Here is a 17,348-nt window from a genome sequence, read left to right as displayed (position 1 = left end):
CTCATCCTACAACCTGTTGCTTGTTGCTGGTAGAATTCAGGTATGGAAAATGGGGCAGTCTCTGCAGTATGTTTTCATTCAACAAAGGAACTTAGACTGATGGAGGTTCTGTCTATACGGGAGTGGGGCAGAAAGAGTTCCAGAAGGCCCTGTGCTGGCAATTAAATCCACCAGCTTGAAAGTCATACATATCGTTTGCACCTATAACCAGTGGAAAAACGCCAACCACATATTACCACCCTGCTGCAGGTTAGAAAGGGTGCATAATCCTATGTGTCTAAAGGAGAGATTCAGATTCCTTTGGAAAATGAAATATCTACTAACCCTTGTCACAGCACAAAACACTAAGATGTATTATGAAATGATTATTTTTAACTTCATTACAGACATAACCTATATACTGGAAAGTCCATGACTTTTAATAATGATTTATGTGGATGAACAAAGGAGGAACAACTTGGCCAGGTGCGTGGGCTCATGCTTGTAATCCCAGCACTTTGGGAGGCTGAGGTGGGAGGATCACTTGAGGGCACGAGTTCGAGACCAGCCTGGCCAACATGGTGAAACCCCATCTCTACTAAAAATACAAAAATTACCTGGGCCTGGTGGCAGACGCCTGTAATCCCAGCTACTCAGGAGGTTAAGGGAAAAGAATCCCGTGAACCAGGAGGTGGAGGTTGCAGTGAGCTACTGCACTCCAGCCTGGGTGACAGAACCAGGCTCCGTTTCAAAAATTAAGGCATAATCTAACAAAAAAACAGAAAGTCTGGAATGTTTTTGGAATTACCCATATTTTTCTAAACGAAGCAAAAGGTCTAATTAAGAGAGAAGAAAAGGTTATGTGTTGAAAGTCATGAAAGACAGAAAAAGGAATATTATAACACTGTGGTTGTGGTATTTTGTTACATAGAGTCATAATGGCTAATTTTGTACATAATTCTTAATGTCTAGTTTACCAAAATACTATAATACGTGATAAGACAAATGAGTACCAGTTACTCAAATTTACATTTTGATTTTTTCTTATTATTTGTACAAGTTAATGCCAGTTATAGAATTAGATGCTTGCCAAATAAACCTTTGTGTGTGTTTATGTATGTATGTATGTGTATATACATATTTCAGATTTTGATAGAATGCATAAAAATAGAAGTCAGTTTTAATCTCAGCACATCCTTTCTGAGAAAGCTAAAAACAGTGTATTTAATGCCCTATGAGTAAAATATATTTAACTCCCCAACCCGAATATGTACAGTTAATTTTACTGATCCATAAGAACTGGCTTTATTGTGGCAAAATGATAGTTTTATTATAGTATTTTAGTAAACTTAACTTTAAATATTAAAAATACTATAAACTCAAAAATATATACTTTATTATACACAGAGGGAGGCTGCATATGAATAAGTTGAAGGCCATCGAAGTGAATAATTTCATATTCAAATTTTTAGATTTAGTCTATTCATTAAAATATAACCCATCTCAAAATCAGCTACTAAAATTTATATTCACAAGCTACTTAGAATACTGTAATATTTGTGCTAAAAGAACCTAGAATCTAATTAATATAATTAAATTAATTTGCATTTGAGTAAATTTAATTGTATAATTCATCATGTTTTCAGTTATTTTAATACTGATTTAAATTTAATGAATGAATTAATGAAAAGAGGATGTTTATAGATATACAATTCCATGTTCAAGAACTTGTTTTAATAGCATATGACAACCTTCTCATCACACATGATTAAATTAAAGCTTAATTTATACTTAAGCTTTCTTATGAAAATGAAGAATACTGATAAATTAGATTGATTTTGGTTTAACAGTCATCTAAGAGTGATCTAGTCCCCTCATACATGTTTTCCTTTAATCCTCATTACAGTCCTTTGAGGTATTATTATAAATAGTATAATCTTATGAAAGAAAACTTTGTCATACTATTTTTGCTGAAGCACTGTTTATTTGAATGTTCACTGAATATCACCGTGTTCCTTTTATAGTTCGAAAATTTTATTTCTTGCCCCTTATTTTTGGAACCATTCCACTTATGCTTAAAAAGGCTACCCAATTCACACTATATTACTTCTTCCTTAATTTTTCTACTTTGAAAAGCCTTTGAGGAATCTTCAAAAGCAACCCATAACATCCTTTAAAAAGTAAGTATGAGATAATCAACTAATTGAGTAATTGTGAACTCCTATGCAAAAATTTTAACAGTACGACATGATTTAAGAAAACATGTTGTAATTGAAGTGATATGAATATTGATTTGGCAGACTACAATATACCAATAGTATTCTTCACTAAAATGATTGTATATAACACTTGCATGGTCTTTTAAAATTATAGATGACTGCCTTTCAATTACACCATCTGGACATTAGAGGGAAGATTCTATTTCTCAATATATTCTCGGAAATCCTTATTTTGAATTATACTTGAAATTGATGACAAATATTTTGGACCCTTCAGCAATTATCTTATTTTTCAAACAGCTATAACTCCTCTAGAATTAAGTCCGATGAAAAACACTGTCTTATTCTTTTTAAAATATTGTAACTACTATTTTCCCTAGACTAAAAAATTGATACTGAAGGTAATTTCAAAAGAGAATTGTAAGGTTAAAATACCAGAAATAGCATATATGCAAAATTATTGTGTCAATCTTATTCTCATTTAAAATACTAAGAGAAAATGATTTTATATAATTTAAAACTTAGTTTAATTTGAGAATACACAAACTGTTAATAATGAATGACAAAATACAGAGGATAATCAATTTTATCCATTTACCCTTCTATTACAAATGAGAAAATTTTGGTTGCATATCCTAGAAAATTAATCAAACCAGTTTTGTCTTTTTTTTTTTTTTTTAGCTTTGAGGTTGAGCTGAAAATTCACAACAGTCACAAATTAAATTATTCCGGAATTAAGATGTTCTCCTCCAGGTCAAAACATTCCTGTGACTTATAAAAGGTGTAGATTAAATAGAGGAGCCATTTTGAGTATAAATAATACTATCTCCATACAATGAAGCCTTCCACCAACTACCTGTATGACTCATCTGGGGACTTCTGCTCTATACTCCGAGTGGCTTAGTCACTGCCAACGTATTTCCATATGAAGGATGGTGATTAATAAGAAAATATAGAACAATAACTGATCTTCACAGACTTAGAAGTGTAGTAATGGCACACTTCTTCAATCACATGGCAGTCTAGGTGAATACAAGATACTAACAGGCCCCAGTGTCCATGACGCCTATGTGAACATCCACACATGTTCCAATTACTGTCACTTGAAAGGAGCAAGCAAAAACAGAACCACCTTTTCAGAAGACTGAAACAATATTAGCAAGACCTTTAGTAGTATTTTATAATACTCTTAGGTAGTTTTTTAAAATAACATTATTCATTAAACTAAAATTTACATATAACTTAATTTGATCTAATGACAAATGTTGACTAAATCCAATCTGAGTATTTGTCTATCTCATAACCTAGTAGTTTTAAAGTCTGATCTTTGAATTTTGAGACAAAATAAACATGAAATCTTTATAGTCCATTTAAAATCTTTGTCGTTTTAATAAAATTTTAGAAATATCTTTTAAATGCCTTTCTACCTCTAGGGAGAAATCAAGTAAGATTTTATCCACGAAGTCAAATGCCAAATGATTAAAATATCCTCATCTCAAATTTCAGACCTCCATTTTTTCTCCCAGTTGTCAATCCCTTTCTAATTTGCTGTGAACAGTACTGTCAGTCTGTTTTGGAAGCTATTTTAATTTAAGATTATCTCTCTTCAACCTTTGAATGGCCTGTCATTTGTTATATCCATCATATATGCTAGCCAAGTACACTTCTGATTTCCAGCTGTCAATTTATAGAGGCACTGAATTTTGCACACATTCTTTTTCATGTCTTCCCTCTGGCTTTCCTTTGAATTTTTTTTTAAACAGTAAATTTTTATTTGAAATCCCTACTAAATAGTAAGAAAAAATAAAGCAATAACTGAATTTTTAACAAATCCCTGAATATTCTTATTCCATAAGAGACTAAAAAAATCACAATATTTTCTTTATACATTGTGCCTAGGTAACTGTGAAAACCAAATGGACATGAAGAAAATCTAGTATTGTTGTAAAATACTTGAGCTTCTTCTTAAGAAAAGGCACTGAGAAATATCAGCTCTGAGAAATACTTGTGGAAAAATATATGATATGATATTCCTTTTTGACTTATGTGCACACACTAGACAGTGTGCTGGGATTTATGTGATCTGCATGTGGGCATTGTTCTCCTAATTAGATAGAAAACTTGGGTCCAATACCAAGATTAACCATATATGCTAGCATAGATTCTTAAAAACTTCAAGTACTCTTAACTCACTGAATGTCCTCCATGAGGCTCTCCTAAGAACAGCAGAACTTCCACTGGCTTTTTCTTACGTATTTGGCCAAATATACAACTTGAAATAAATTTGTAATGAAATACAGTATAAGAGATACAAAGTAAAACATTAAAAACTATCCAACATTTCATGCCCTGATTTTGGCTGACTTAGTGGTATCTGCTAAGGCTGGCATGAAGCATGTAAGATTCCATCATTCTCCTATAGTACCCCAGGTAGTTCTGGGGAGCAAATCCAAAATGTTCCCAGGGCCATGGAAGGAATGGGCAGGAAGTTTTCACATACAACAGATGTGTGTTGCCTGGGTCAAAGGAACCAGAGAAAAACAGAACTCCAAAAAAAGAGTCAGCATAAACCAGCTACAAGGCCCACCATCTACCCAGCCCTGCCCTAAGTTATCCAGACAGGTAACAACCAACCATCCTTGTTCTTCCCTTCCTGTCTGCTTCTCCCTACTTTGGGTAAAATTCAAACAGCAGCTATTAAATGCCCAGCCTCCACTGAAGGCCTCCATTAGCTCTTCTTTAAGGTAGGGAAGAGGAGTTAACACTAACTCAAATTTGGAAATTTCACTATTACAATGAAAATAAGCTTTTAAATTTCTTTTTTGTTGAGAGAGAGAGAGAGAGAGAGAGAGACTCGCTGTGTCACCCAGGCTGGAACGCAGTGGCGCGATCTCGGTTCACTGCAACCTCCACCTCCTGGGTTCAAGCTATTCTCTTGCCTCAGCCTCCCGAGTAACTGGGATTAGAGGCACATACCACCACACCTGGCTAAGTTCTGTATTTTTAGTGGGGGCAGGGTTTCACCCTGTTGGCCAGGCTGGTCTTGGACTCCTAACCTCAGATGATTCACCCTCCTCTCCCTCCCAAAGTGCTGGGATTATAGGCATTAGCGTCCGTGCCTAGCCGGAATTTCTTAATTGAGACATTTTTATTGAGATTGTTTTTATGTCTAAAGGTAATCTAGATCATTTTGTTATTTTGAATCTCCAGGAAAGTCACCTTTATCCAGGGTCACTCACTGAAAAGGTTTAATAGGCTATCAAAATAAAGTTGGATTTTCACAATAAACCACGTCACATTTGTACAAAGTGATTCACACAGAAAGCAAAATGAGTTATAAATGGTATCAAATTTAGAATATGCCCACTTTTTAATATACAGCTTTCTGAAAAAGTGATTATGTGAATTAACTGAAACACATACTTGTGAGAGGTAAATGTTACATAGTCATATACTATACGAAAAATAATGGGTAAAACAAATTTTGTTTATTCCTAGAAGAATTTCTTTGACATTTTAAGGGTTAATGTGTACTATGAACCTCCAAAGAAGTAGCTATAAATATAGCTACTTACAGATATCCTCATATCTGCACATACTCAATGAAAGAGAAGGATTCCTCTTTGTTGTAGAAGGCCACCAACCCTTTCAGACTGAGGCCTCTTTTGTGATCCCATTTAATCCTAATTACTTCTTAAAGTCCCTACCTCCAAGTATCACATCACATTGGAGGTTAGAGCTTCAACATATAAATTGGGGATGGAGGGAACACAATGCAGTCTAAAGCAATTTATAACATCTATAAAGCTATTACTAATTGGTCTGTTATGTAATCTGAAATGAATTAAAAAAACAATATCTATATGATAAGAATACTGTGTTTTTGGCATTTGGGTTGATAAGTAGTCCATATTCTCTTATCAGAAAATCAACAGTGTATTGTTCTCTATGAATATGAATGTATTACATAAATATTATTTTAAAAAGATACTGAAAGTAAAGGCCAACTTTACCTCAGAAGCAGAATTGTTTCTCTTTGTGCCAAACTTATTAATTATGATCAAATTACCCTAGCCTAAAATTTACATTCCCTATCTCAGGCTTGTCCTCAATGTCTTATGATGTTCTTACCATTTCCTTGCTCACTCCTAATGAGAAACAATGTTAATTATGCAAGCTAATCACTTTTTACAATATATGATCACTTTGTTACAGAATCAGTTGTACTTTTTAAAAAGTGCCCTTTCTTAGCACTTAATCAGATTTCTGGTTGCATGATTCAGAATCAAGACTTTATAATTTAAACAGCACTCTAAAAGAAAAAAAGAAAAGCTACTCTGTTAATATCAGAACCATGACAACATTTTACCGACAGTCCTTTAAAAAGTCACCTTTTTAGTCATTTAACATACAACTCTATATATTATATAATGATGTACTTTCCAGAATTAAAGAACCCTTTTTTCTTTTTTGTAAATCATCTGGTTTAAAAAAAATCAATAAACACAAAACTTAAGAATGCTCTACTGATGAAAACTCTTTTATGATTCTATTGTGATCCAGATTCACATTTGTGAAAAATACCAAGCATAGAAAAAAATTACCCTGAAAAATACCATTGGGTTGGAAATGTAGTGCATTTTTCAGCTGTTCATCAGAGCATTAGGTATGTTAGGAAATTCGTGACGGTGAGGATATTCACGTACGGCGGCTCAGGTAAGTCATGTCCCATTAGACTAATCAGCAACTTAACAAGAATGAGTCACCATCCGCTAAAACTTAGAACAATGAAGCCTGTTTTGATTTCTACCATGGTAATAATGAAACTATCAAGTAAAAAATATGTTGTGGAATTATTTGATTGCTGTTCATGAAACAAATTTGGTATAGTTTAGATTTGAGGAACATGGTAATATTTTGAATTAGTGAGAAAAATTGTTCTCTTTTATTCTTCTTAACTTTGCTATTTAGGGATTTAAAAATAGGAAGATGGAAGCATTTCCTATTAGATAGATTCCTTACATTAGTTACTGCATGCAATCCTCACTGCAACCTAGTAAGGTATATTCACCTCCTTTGATTATAAAGAAGTTGAATTTGTAATTCAGCGATAAAGCCAGGACTTACATCCACTTCTGTTAGATTCTATGTTCTTGTCCATGACCCATAGTTGAACCTTGATGATGTGAATGACATCATTTTTAACCCCATGATTGTACATGTTTAAAATTCTAGCATTTGAAGGCTCATATTTTTTAGTATAAATGTGTTATTTCGGCCCACCTGTCCATCACACCTCCTATTCTTACACCTTCTATGCCCATTCTCATCAACAAAGTATCCCATATCCACAACTTTTTCATAGAGAGAAAAAGATTACATAATTCTTCCTCCAGAAAACATCCCACAGCTTTCCATTTATGTTATGGATTGGATGTCTGTATACTCCCAAAATTCATATGTTAAAGCCCTAACCGCCAATGTGATAGTATCAGGATATGGGGTCTTTGGGAGGTAATTTCCATGAGGTCATGAGGGTGGGGTACCTACAATAGGATTAATGGCCTCATAAGAAAAGGAAGGTAAAACAGCCTGCTCTCTCTCTCTGCTGGTGCAGAAGAGGTGATGTGAGGACACACTGAGAAGACCCAGTAAGAAAATTCTTACTGGGTACCAACCTGCACCTCAATCTTGGACTTCCTAGCTTCCAAAACTGTAAGAAATACATGCCTGTTATTTTAGCCAATCTGTCTGTGGTATTTTGCTATTGCAGTCTGAGATAATTAAGACAATCTCAAAGTAAATATCAAAGTCTTTGCAATCGTCTATAGGGCTGTGGCTGACATGGCGTCTGCTGCTACTCCTGCTCCCCGTTCCCTTGCTAACTCTGCTCTGGCCTCACTGGTCTCCCTGTTGATTATGAGCCCACCATGCTCCTGCCTGAAGATCTTTGAGCTTTCTGTTTCCATGGCCACAACCTTCTTACCCAGGTGATTTTTATGGCTCTTGTGCTCACAAACTACAGACTTCAATTACAATACTGCCTTAGCCACAAGGCCTTCTCTATCTACCCATTATAAAATATCACTCTTCTCTCTTATCCCAGGAACTATCTTTAACCTCTTCTCTACTTTATTTTTATCAAGAGCATTCATTACACTATGACATACACTATTATTTTAATTGTTTGTTTTACACTCCACTATCCTCCAATAGAATGCAGGCTCCATGAGTACAGAGATTTTTGACCCTTTAGTCAGTGCTATATTTCATTATCTGGAAAGTACATGACATGCTAGGTCCTTAATAAGTATTTGCTAAATGAAGAAATGTGGTAAAGGCAAAATAAAGAGAACATTTACTATTTTTCATTTCTATGATATATATTTTAACATACATATATATTTCACGCCAATTTGTTTTAATTAATTAAATTTCATTTGATGATTGACTGCCTCTGAAGTAATTAAATGATAATACCATGTCTAAAAAAGCTATTTTCCCAGTTATGATTAACTTTTCCTTGATATATATATATATATATTTCTTTGAAACAGGGTCTCACTCTGTCACTCAGGCTGGAGTGCAGTGGCATGATCATAGCTCACTGAAACTTCTGCCTCCTGGGCTCAAGTGAACCTCCAACCTCTGCCTTCCAAGGAGCTGGGACTATAGGCGCATGACACCACCCAAGGCTATTTTTAAAATTTGTTTAGAGAAACAGAGTTTCACTATGTTGCCCAGCCCGGTCCCTAACTCCTGGCTCAATTGATCTGCCCACTTCGGTCTCCCAAAGTGCTGGGATTACAGGCATGAGCCACCACACGAGGAGGAGATTTCTATTCCAACAAAGATAGTCAAAAGATACTCTGTTAAAGGTATACTACCCACACTGTACTTGGAGTAACAACAAAATAGGCTGTTTACAACAGCTAAATGTAAATTATTAGTAAGTGGTGGATCTGTGTTGGAACAGATTAGTTACTAAAATTTACAGGAGATTATGCAATTGTCGGCAAAGACTGCACACACCTTTTTCCTCTGCAATTTTGACACTGACATAATCTAAGATACAGTAGCTATATCTTTTAAGATAACACTATTGAATATCAAGATAAGTTACAAGGATAATTGATTTTTAGCTTAAATTACAAAAATGAAGTACTTTTAGTGAAGCATATGAGACATCAAAAGATAATATAACTCATGAAAATTGTCTTCTTTTGGCCGGGCGCGGTGGCTCAAGCCTGTAATCCCAGCACTTTGGGAGGCCGAGATGGGCGGATCACGAGGTCAGGAGATTGAAACCATCCTGGCTAACACGGTGAAACCCCGTCTCTACTAAAAATACAAAAAAATTAGCCGGGCGAGGTGGCGGGCGCCTGTAGTCCCAGCTACTCGGGAGGCTGAGGCAGGAGAATGGCGTGAACTCGGGAGGTGGAGCTTGCAGTGAGCTGAGATCCGGCCACTGCACTCCAGCCTGGGGGCAGAGCGAGACTCTGTCTCAAAAAAAAAAAAAAAAAAAAGAAAAAGAAAATTGTCTTCTTTTATCAAGATGAAGATACCTTCATGATAAAAATATGTTAGGTATTTTTACTTCTAAAATGTAAATAATAATTGCTTTACTTAAATTACGGGGTAAGTATAAGGACAAAAGTGTCTGGTCCCTAAAAGCTTTACGGAAGTTGGGGTTCCTTCCTATTATTTTCCCTTATTAATGTTATTCTTGCAGAAATATAATTATATAAAGAAATATCAATACAAATTGCCATTTAAAATGATTATAGAATATTCTATGAAAACAGCCCTACATTGAGTCTAAAGTGATTCAAAAATTAATAAAGTTCTGTGATTAAAAACAAATTAAGTCAGAATATTCAGCCCTTATTTTTACTAAGTTATATGCTTGTCTTCTATATTCCTAAGCAGATAAATTAGATCTGAAAATTAAGTATGGTCTGGGTGTCCTCTAAAAGAAAAGGAGCAACCAGTGAAATGCTCAAAAATGGAGATTTTGAGATGGGGCTCTAATTAAATACAGTATTTAAAACTTTAAATATATCACTGAGTAGAAATAATCACATTTCAATTCAAGGGACTTTAAAAAGTAATCATCTTTGTGAAATTAGAACACCAGGTTTCTTATAAGAGTCAAGCTACACAACAGTCTTAAAATGAAAAAGGTTGTTTCCTTCAGTTAAGCCTTCAATTAAAGTGCACTTTCATATTCATTAAACTCAGAAGCCTAGAACAATCCTCTAAATCGGATATGTTCCCATACACCGCATGCCGGTAATTATTAATTTTTCCAGATCTTGTGGACATTTCTGATTTTATTCCTGTCATTTATTCATGCAGCTTATAACACTGGATATGAATTTTAAAGAAGTACAGGCCGGGAAAGGTTAGAGTCTTACTGATGAGATTTCAGCAAAGGGGAAGAGGCCAGTGTTAAGATGAATGGGACTAAATAAAAATCCAAAGACAGAGCTTCTTTTTACTTTTAATTATGACATATCCCAAAGAATGCCTATAACTTCTGAAAACATATTAAATATTTTATTTATTCTTAAAATAAGTTGTATTCTCTGAGACTATTAAAATTATCTGTAGCTATTTACAAATAGTTTATTTTAAATTGGAAAGAAAAACATTGTTTATACAAATTTAAAACTGTACCATACTAAGATATATGTATGCCTATGTAAACATTTTTTTAAATTCTTAAAAAAATTTGTTCAAATTTGTGAGTCAGATTTCATATTTGTTCTAGCATACAATAGATGGATGCTTTAGTTATAAAGTGATTTCAACTAAGTAAAGGAAGAAAAAGAGTAACAGAATGCAGATTCTAATGCAAAGTAAGTATCTTACTGCCTCCTGTGGACAATTCTGGCTCACAACTAATCAAACAATAATCTATAAACTTGTCCAGACAATCTGTCTTGACTACCAATACTAGACATAGGACATTAAAGACGGCTGGCGTGGGGGCTTACGTCTTTAATCCCAGCACTTTGGAAGGCCGAGGTGGGTGGATCATGAGGTCAGGAGTTTGAGATCAGCCTGGCCAACATGGTGAAACCCTGTCTCTACTAAAAAAAAAAAAAAAAAAAAAAAAATTAGCTGGGCATGGTGGCGCATGCCTGTAATCCTAGCTACTCAGGAGGTTGAAGCAGGATAATTGCCTGAACCCGGGAGGCAGAGGTAGCAGTGAGCTGAGATCGCACCACTGCATTCCAGCCTGGGTGAGGGAGTGAGAAAGTAAAGAGAAAGCAGCTAGTGTTCTGGCCACACCACATTTATTTCCGGCACAGTGGTTTTTGCTTTAATCTCTTTTACACATCAGTCTTCCATGTAAATACATATTGTAAACAAAATGTTCACAGATTAAAGCTATTAGAAAATCACTGACTTAAAATATCTTGTGGACATTTATAAATTATTAAATTTAGAAATAAAAAAGCCTCCCAGATATCAACAATACAAAACCCAATCATAAAAGATTTCTAATAAATGAGCAACATTCAAGTTGGCTTCAGTTTTCTTCAACACAGTAATGCAGGTTGAAAAGCAGTGCCATAATGTACAGAGTACTGACGAAAACTATTTTGACTCAAAGCTTGTATACTCAGCCAGTTTTTCTTCCAATCGGAATTCAATAGAAAGATACAGAATGAGATTATTATTTTGTTGATATATCCAACCAACAACAGGTGATAGATCTGAAACTAAAGTGGAAGATGTATGATTCAAAAATTGAGAAACATAACCATATAGCTTAGCAGTGTCTGAATAGTTGTAATAATGACAAAAACAATTACAAATATCAAAAGTAGCTATAGAAAAAATAACACAATGGTCAAAGAAAAAATATTAACATATGAATCCAAATCCCAAATGATTCTGAAAAGGGCTTGGAATTAATAGTCTGAGTTGGATTGTAAAAAGTTAAATTATGTTTAAGGCTCATGTAAGAAACTACATATATATACACACAGATATATATATATATATATATATACACACACATACAACATTTTGTTTCTATTATACATAATTATACATTTAAAGTCATCAAAGAATTGATAGGATGAAAACAGTAGCACTTTTAAAACACTTAAAAGGAGAAATGAAATAACATAATTTGATCAAAGAGAAAATTTATTATAAAAAGAATCATACATGCATTAAAAAAATTGTTTATAAAAACCAATAATCTCAAAGTGAATTAAAAAAAAAGTCATTTACAATGTGAGTCCTTTACTTAATCTTGTGAGTCTAAATAAACTTTAACTGTAAATAATAACAACAACACTTACATAGCACTTACTATGAGCCTGGCACTATTATGAGAACTTAAATACATTAAACTTGCTTTATCCTCAAAGGACATTTCAGGATACTAATCTTATCTCCATTTTACAGATGAAAGAATGCCTACTCAGAAAGTTGCAGGATTTGCCCGAGGAAATAATACTGCTAAAATTTACATTTGACCACAGGTAGTCTGGTTCCAGAACCCAGGCCATCTGGATAATCTGGATTCCAAATACACTCTACCACCTCTCAAGAGGAATATAACAAACATATTCTTTACAATCTCAAGCAGTTCTTTTCCCTTATCCTTTACTATACGAGAAGGCAGGGAACAAGGTGCAGGATGGGGTGAAGGGATGGATTAAAGAATAAATAATATGGAAGACCAGGGATATGACTGAACAAATACCCTGGTTCTGGTCACAGTTCATTCTCAGACACAATAGAGCTGTCCTTTGGAAAATTCCTAGTTAGAATTCTCAGGCTTTGCTCTGATTAATGCAAAGCGTGTCTCTAAAAAACAACACCTGCACAAGCTTCCTCCACTATTTTCCTAAACACTTTCTTCCCCCATCCCTTTCTCACAGGGAAGCCTTCCCAACCAAGATTTCCAGTCACTACTTTTCTAGATTTTGAGGTCTCTTCCTTTTACCCAAGCACTTCTTTTGGCTGGAAGCCCACAATACATTGAGAGGAAGGTACTTTTTACATATATCCTAGAGTAAGGCAGAGAAACATACACAGAAGGGGAGGGAAAAAGAGAGAGAGACTGACAGACATGAGAAGAAGTCATAAGAACTGGAAAGAATCTAAAACATACAATTTTCTCCCTTTACCCATTTACGCAAGAATATTTTTGCACGTGTGTGTAATATAGCTGCACAGTTTTGACTTTTGACAAATATATCTATATACTTTGTAAGTTATGGATGGCAACTGGGAAAGCAGAATTAATTACTAAACATTTAAGTTAGAAGGACCACTCCATGGATGCAGGCTGTCCTACGAATATTCGTTTAGTGAGGCTATATTGACATAAACTGTTCATGAAAATCAGATGATTCTTACACATAAATCAGAGTTTACCACAGACTCTTATATGACAAACAAAACAATGTCACATTTGCTCTTTTTTCCCCACAAACATGGGAAACATCGGCAACAGCATGGTATTCCAACAGATGTTAACATTCTTTTACTTACAGCCCTCATAGATGTCAGTAGGAATATGGACTGCTGCATGCTGATAAGATATTTGTCGTCCAAAATTAGCATCTTCAATGAAAACGGGTTTTATCCTCTGGCTGCCTGGCTCACTGTCATTTTTCTCAGGCTATATAGAAAAGAGAGAATGAACAGAATATTACAATTTTTGCTAACATAAATATTTCCACATGCACTTCTTTATTTGCCAAATGCATTTTTTTCAAAAAATATATCTACAAGAATTGTTTAAAATACAGTACCTTAATAGCACTGGATACACAAATTTCCATTCAGGTATTAGCAATCACAGTATATCTTTATTGTATTATTCACATTATAACTAACTGCTCTCCTGATTTCCTCAATGTTAGAGTCATTCAGGATCACCTTTGGGGGATGAGAGAGATCTGACTTCCACATATATAATACTTATCAAGATGTAAACTTAAAGAATTGGATAGGCCAGGCCCAGTGGCTCATGTCAGTAATCCCAGTACTTTGGGAGGAAGAGGTAGACAGATGGCTTGAGCCCAGGAGTTTTAGACCAGCCCAGGCAACATGGCAAACCCTTGTCTCTATGAAAAATAACAGAAAATTAGCTGGACAAGGCAGCACAAGCCTGTAGACACAGGAGGCTTTAGGTGGAAAGATCGCTTGTGTCTGGGAGGTTAAGGCTGCAGTGAGCCATGATCACATCACCACACTCTAGCCTGGGCAACAAAGTGAGATGCTGTCTCAAATAAATAAATAAACAAGCAGACAAATAAATAAATAAAATAATAAGAAACTGGATAGATGCCTTTTAAATACAACCTAACTAATATTATCAACTTGAAATAAATTTCACAATTTATATAACTAAATTTATATTGGGTAGTTGAAGATGATTCTTTGACAAATAATGGTATGTATGACAGAAATAATATGGCAATGAAGGATTATTTTAAATCTCATCCTCTTGCTTTTTGCATGTTCTTCAGGTATACCAATTTTTGTTTTAAAAAAGAAAGTATACTAGGAAAGGAGTGATCTATTTAAACTATAAATACAATTAAATCCTAATTCAACCAATTTGTTTCTCGAGGTAGGAATGAAAATCCAATCAATAATGATTCAAGAAAACCCCTCGGGAGTCTAAAGTCAAAGATTAATTTTCTATCTATTGGAACTATACTTTTGATACTGAATTACCTTGTTGCCTTCCTCTTATAACAAACTAAGAATTTCATTCATTTATCGAAAATGCATCTATAACATTTTTTGACATTTGTTAAACTTTTTTTGTTCAAAATATATTTTAACTCTACCCTAACTGTATTTGTTTTTAAATGATGTGAAGTTTAAAAATTACGAGTTAAGCAAAAGTGAAAAGGGAAAAAAACCTGTTTGTTTTGGGTGGAAACAGGTAGAAGGAGAAATGAATGCATGTATACGTAGCAAGTGTTACCAGTATTATTCCTGGCTTTGCAATTTTAAGAAATAATTTGTGCTTTCTGGTTTTTCCAGTACAATGAGAATGTATTATATTTGTGATAAGAATAAAACTATTAAGGTTTAAGTCTTTTCTATTAATATTATAAAGCATTACATGCTTGTCTTACATAAAAATTACTTCTGTTTCCTCTGTATCCTCTCACACTTAAAAATTAGCAGTTTTATATATATCTTATGCAGGCTCTTCCTCTTTTAAATAACCATATAAATGGCTTTTAGAAATAACTTTAAAATAATAATGTACTTCCCAAGTTATAAAATCATGTATCAAGAATCCTTAAAAACAAATAATAGAGCTATTTCCATGGTTCTCTTTTTGTAGTTTATAGAAATTAAAATAACTTCATTAAAAAGATGAGAATTTCTAAATTGAACTCATTTGTTATCTTTAAGCTACTGGAAACTACTGTTCCTTGTACCATCATACTCCATGTCTTTACTTATCTTTATATATTATGACAGTATATATTTAATTGAAATACAGTATATATTACACACAAAGGAGCTTTTATGAAAAAACCTACTTAACACAGAATGCCTCATGTAGTAATTAACTACCTCAAATAAATTCTCCCTCTGAAAAAAAGAATTCCATTTCTTCAGATCACATACAAGAAAGAATATCTATGTCTCCATCCAACTGTTTTTTTTTCAAAATATATCTTCTGAAGTCTACAGACCACCATATACAAATGTGTACAGAGAAAATGAGCAAGTGGATTCTAAAATATATTCAAATGCATTTGGTAAAACATAACTGACACATGAAATGCATAATTCTCAGACTATTCTTCTCAATATAATTTCAGCTATTAAATAATAGATTAGATCACTCAGAGACAGACACACAAGCTAATGTTGGATGAGGAGGTCATTCAATTTTACAACCAGTGCATATTAGCAAATTTAAGTTGGAAAGTCACAATGATAATTCTTTGACAGGTACAAAAAGCTCTTGCAAATTTAACATATTTATCTCACCCTTAGAATTGATATTTATAAAAAGCATTGATTTTTAATATTTTGTTCTCTTTTTCATGTTATTAACTTTAAAAAATTCCTACTTATAGCAAAATATTCAAAAATTCAAGTCTATATATTTTTACCTAAATAGAAATGGAAACTTACTTAAATATTTTGCACAATTCAGACTTGCAAACTGATAAACTTCACTTGCAGTCATACCATGGCTATATTTATGTCCCCAGTTCTGTATTATTTTTGTGTGCCACAAAGCTGTAAAAGAATTAGTTGATATAGAATAAAGTGGCTCACTAAAACTCTCTATGGAAATATCACACTTTGTATTTCTATCTCACAAGTAAAGGAGTTAGATCAACAGTCTTGGCCAGGCCCAGTGGCTCATGCCTGTAATCCCAGCACTTTGGGAGACCTAGGCTGGAAAATTGCTTAAGGCCAGGAAATTAAGAACATCCTGGACAACATAGTGAGGCCCTCATCTCTACGAAAAATTTAAAAATAAGCCTGGTATGGTGGCATGCTCCTGTATTTCCAGCTATTCAGGAGGCTGAGGCAGGAGGGGCTTGAGCCCATGAGTTTCAGGCTGCAATGAGCTATGATCACGCCACTCCACTCTAGCCTCGATGATAGAATGAGACTGTGCGCACACACCTTGTGTCTGTAGGTTCCTGTGTGATGAAACAAGTCTTGCATGAGATTCTCCAATATGCATGTATGTATGTATGTATGTATGTATATTTTCAAATTTCAATCTCTAAATACATTTTGTTTTTTTGTAGTTTACAGTTGTTATTTACACTAGGGCCTGCAACTTTTATAACATAGATATTACTGATTTAGAATTTTTTTAAGTCTCACACATTATTCTCAATATCAATTTTGGATATGTAATATGACTTAAGGCATGGCATTATAGTCCAATATAAAGCATTATCAGAGAGAGGATGCGTTATATTTTTTTTTTATTATTATACTTTAAGATCTAGGGTACATGCGCACAACGTGCAGGTTTGCTACATATGTATAAATGTGCCATGTTGGTGTGCTGCACCCATTAACTCGTCATTTACATTAGGTATATCTCCTAATGCTATCCCTCTCCCCTCCCCCCTCCCCACAATAGGCCCCAGTGCGCGATGTTCCCTTTCC

General features: G+C 34.2%; 1 protein-coding gene across 3 annotated transcripts in view; it reads right to left on the bottom strand.

Moving 5' to 3' along the window:
- CACNA2D1 (calcium channel, voltage-dependent, alpha 2/delta subunit 1) overlaps positions 1–17,348 on the bottom strand; it is a 440,506-nt gene that overhangs the window by 160,335 nt on the left and 262,823 nt on the right. For all 3 annotated transcript variants that reach the window (XM_011927691.1, XM_011927692.1, XM_011927693.1), the window contains exon 5: positions 13,722–13,851. In XM_011927691.1, coding sequence (XP_011783081.1) covers positions 13,722–13,851 — 130 coding nt within the window. The remainder of the gene's footprint in view (positions 1–13,721; positions 13,852–17,348) is intronic.

The sequence above is a fragment of the Colobus angolensis genome, unplaced genomic scaffold, assembly GCF_000951035.1.
Source record: "Colobus angolensis palliatus isolate OR3802 unplaced genomic scaffold, Cang.pa_1.0 Scaffold74, whole genome shotgun sequence".
NCBI lineage: Eukaryota > Metazoa > Chordata > Mammalia > Primates > Cercopithecidae > Colobus > Colobus angolensis.
The sequence above is the reverse complement of the archived record's forward strand: the minus strand, read 5'-3'. Positions and strand labels throughout refer to the sequence as shown.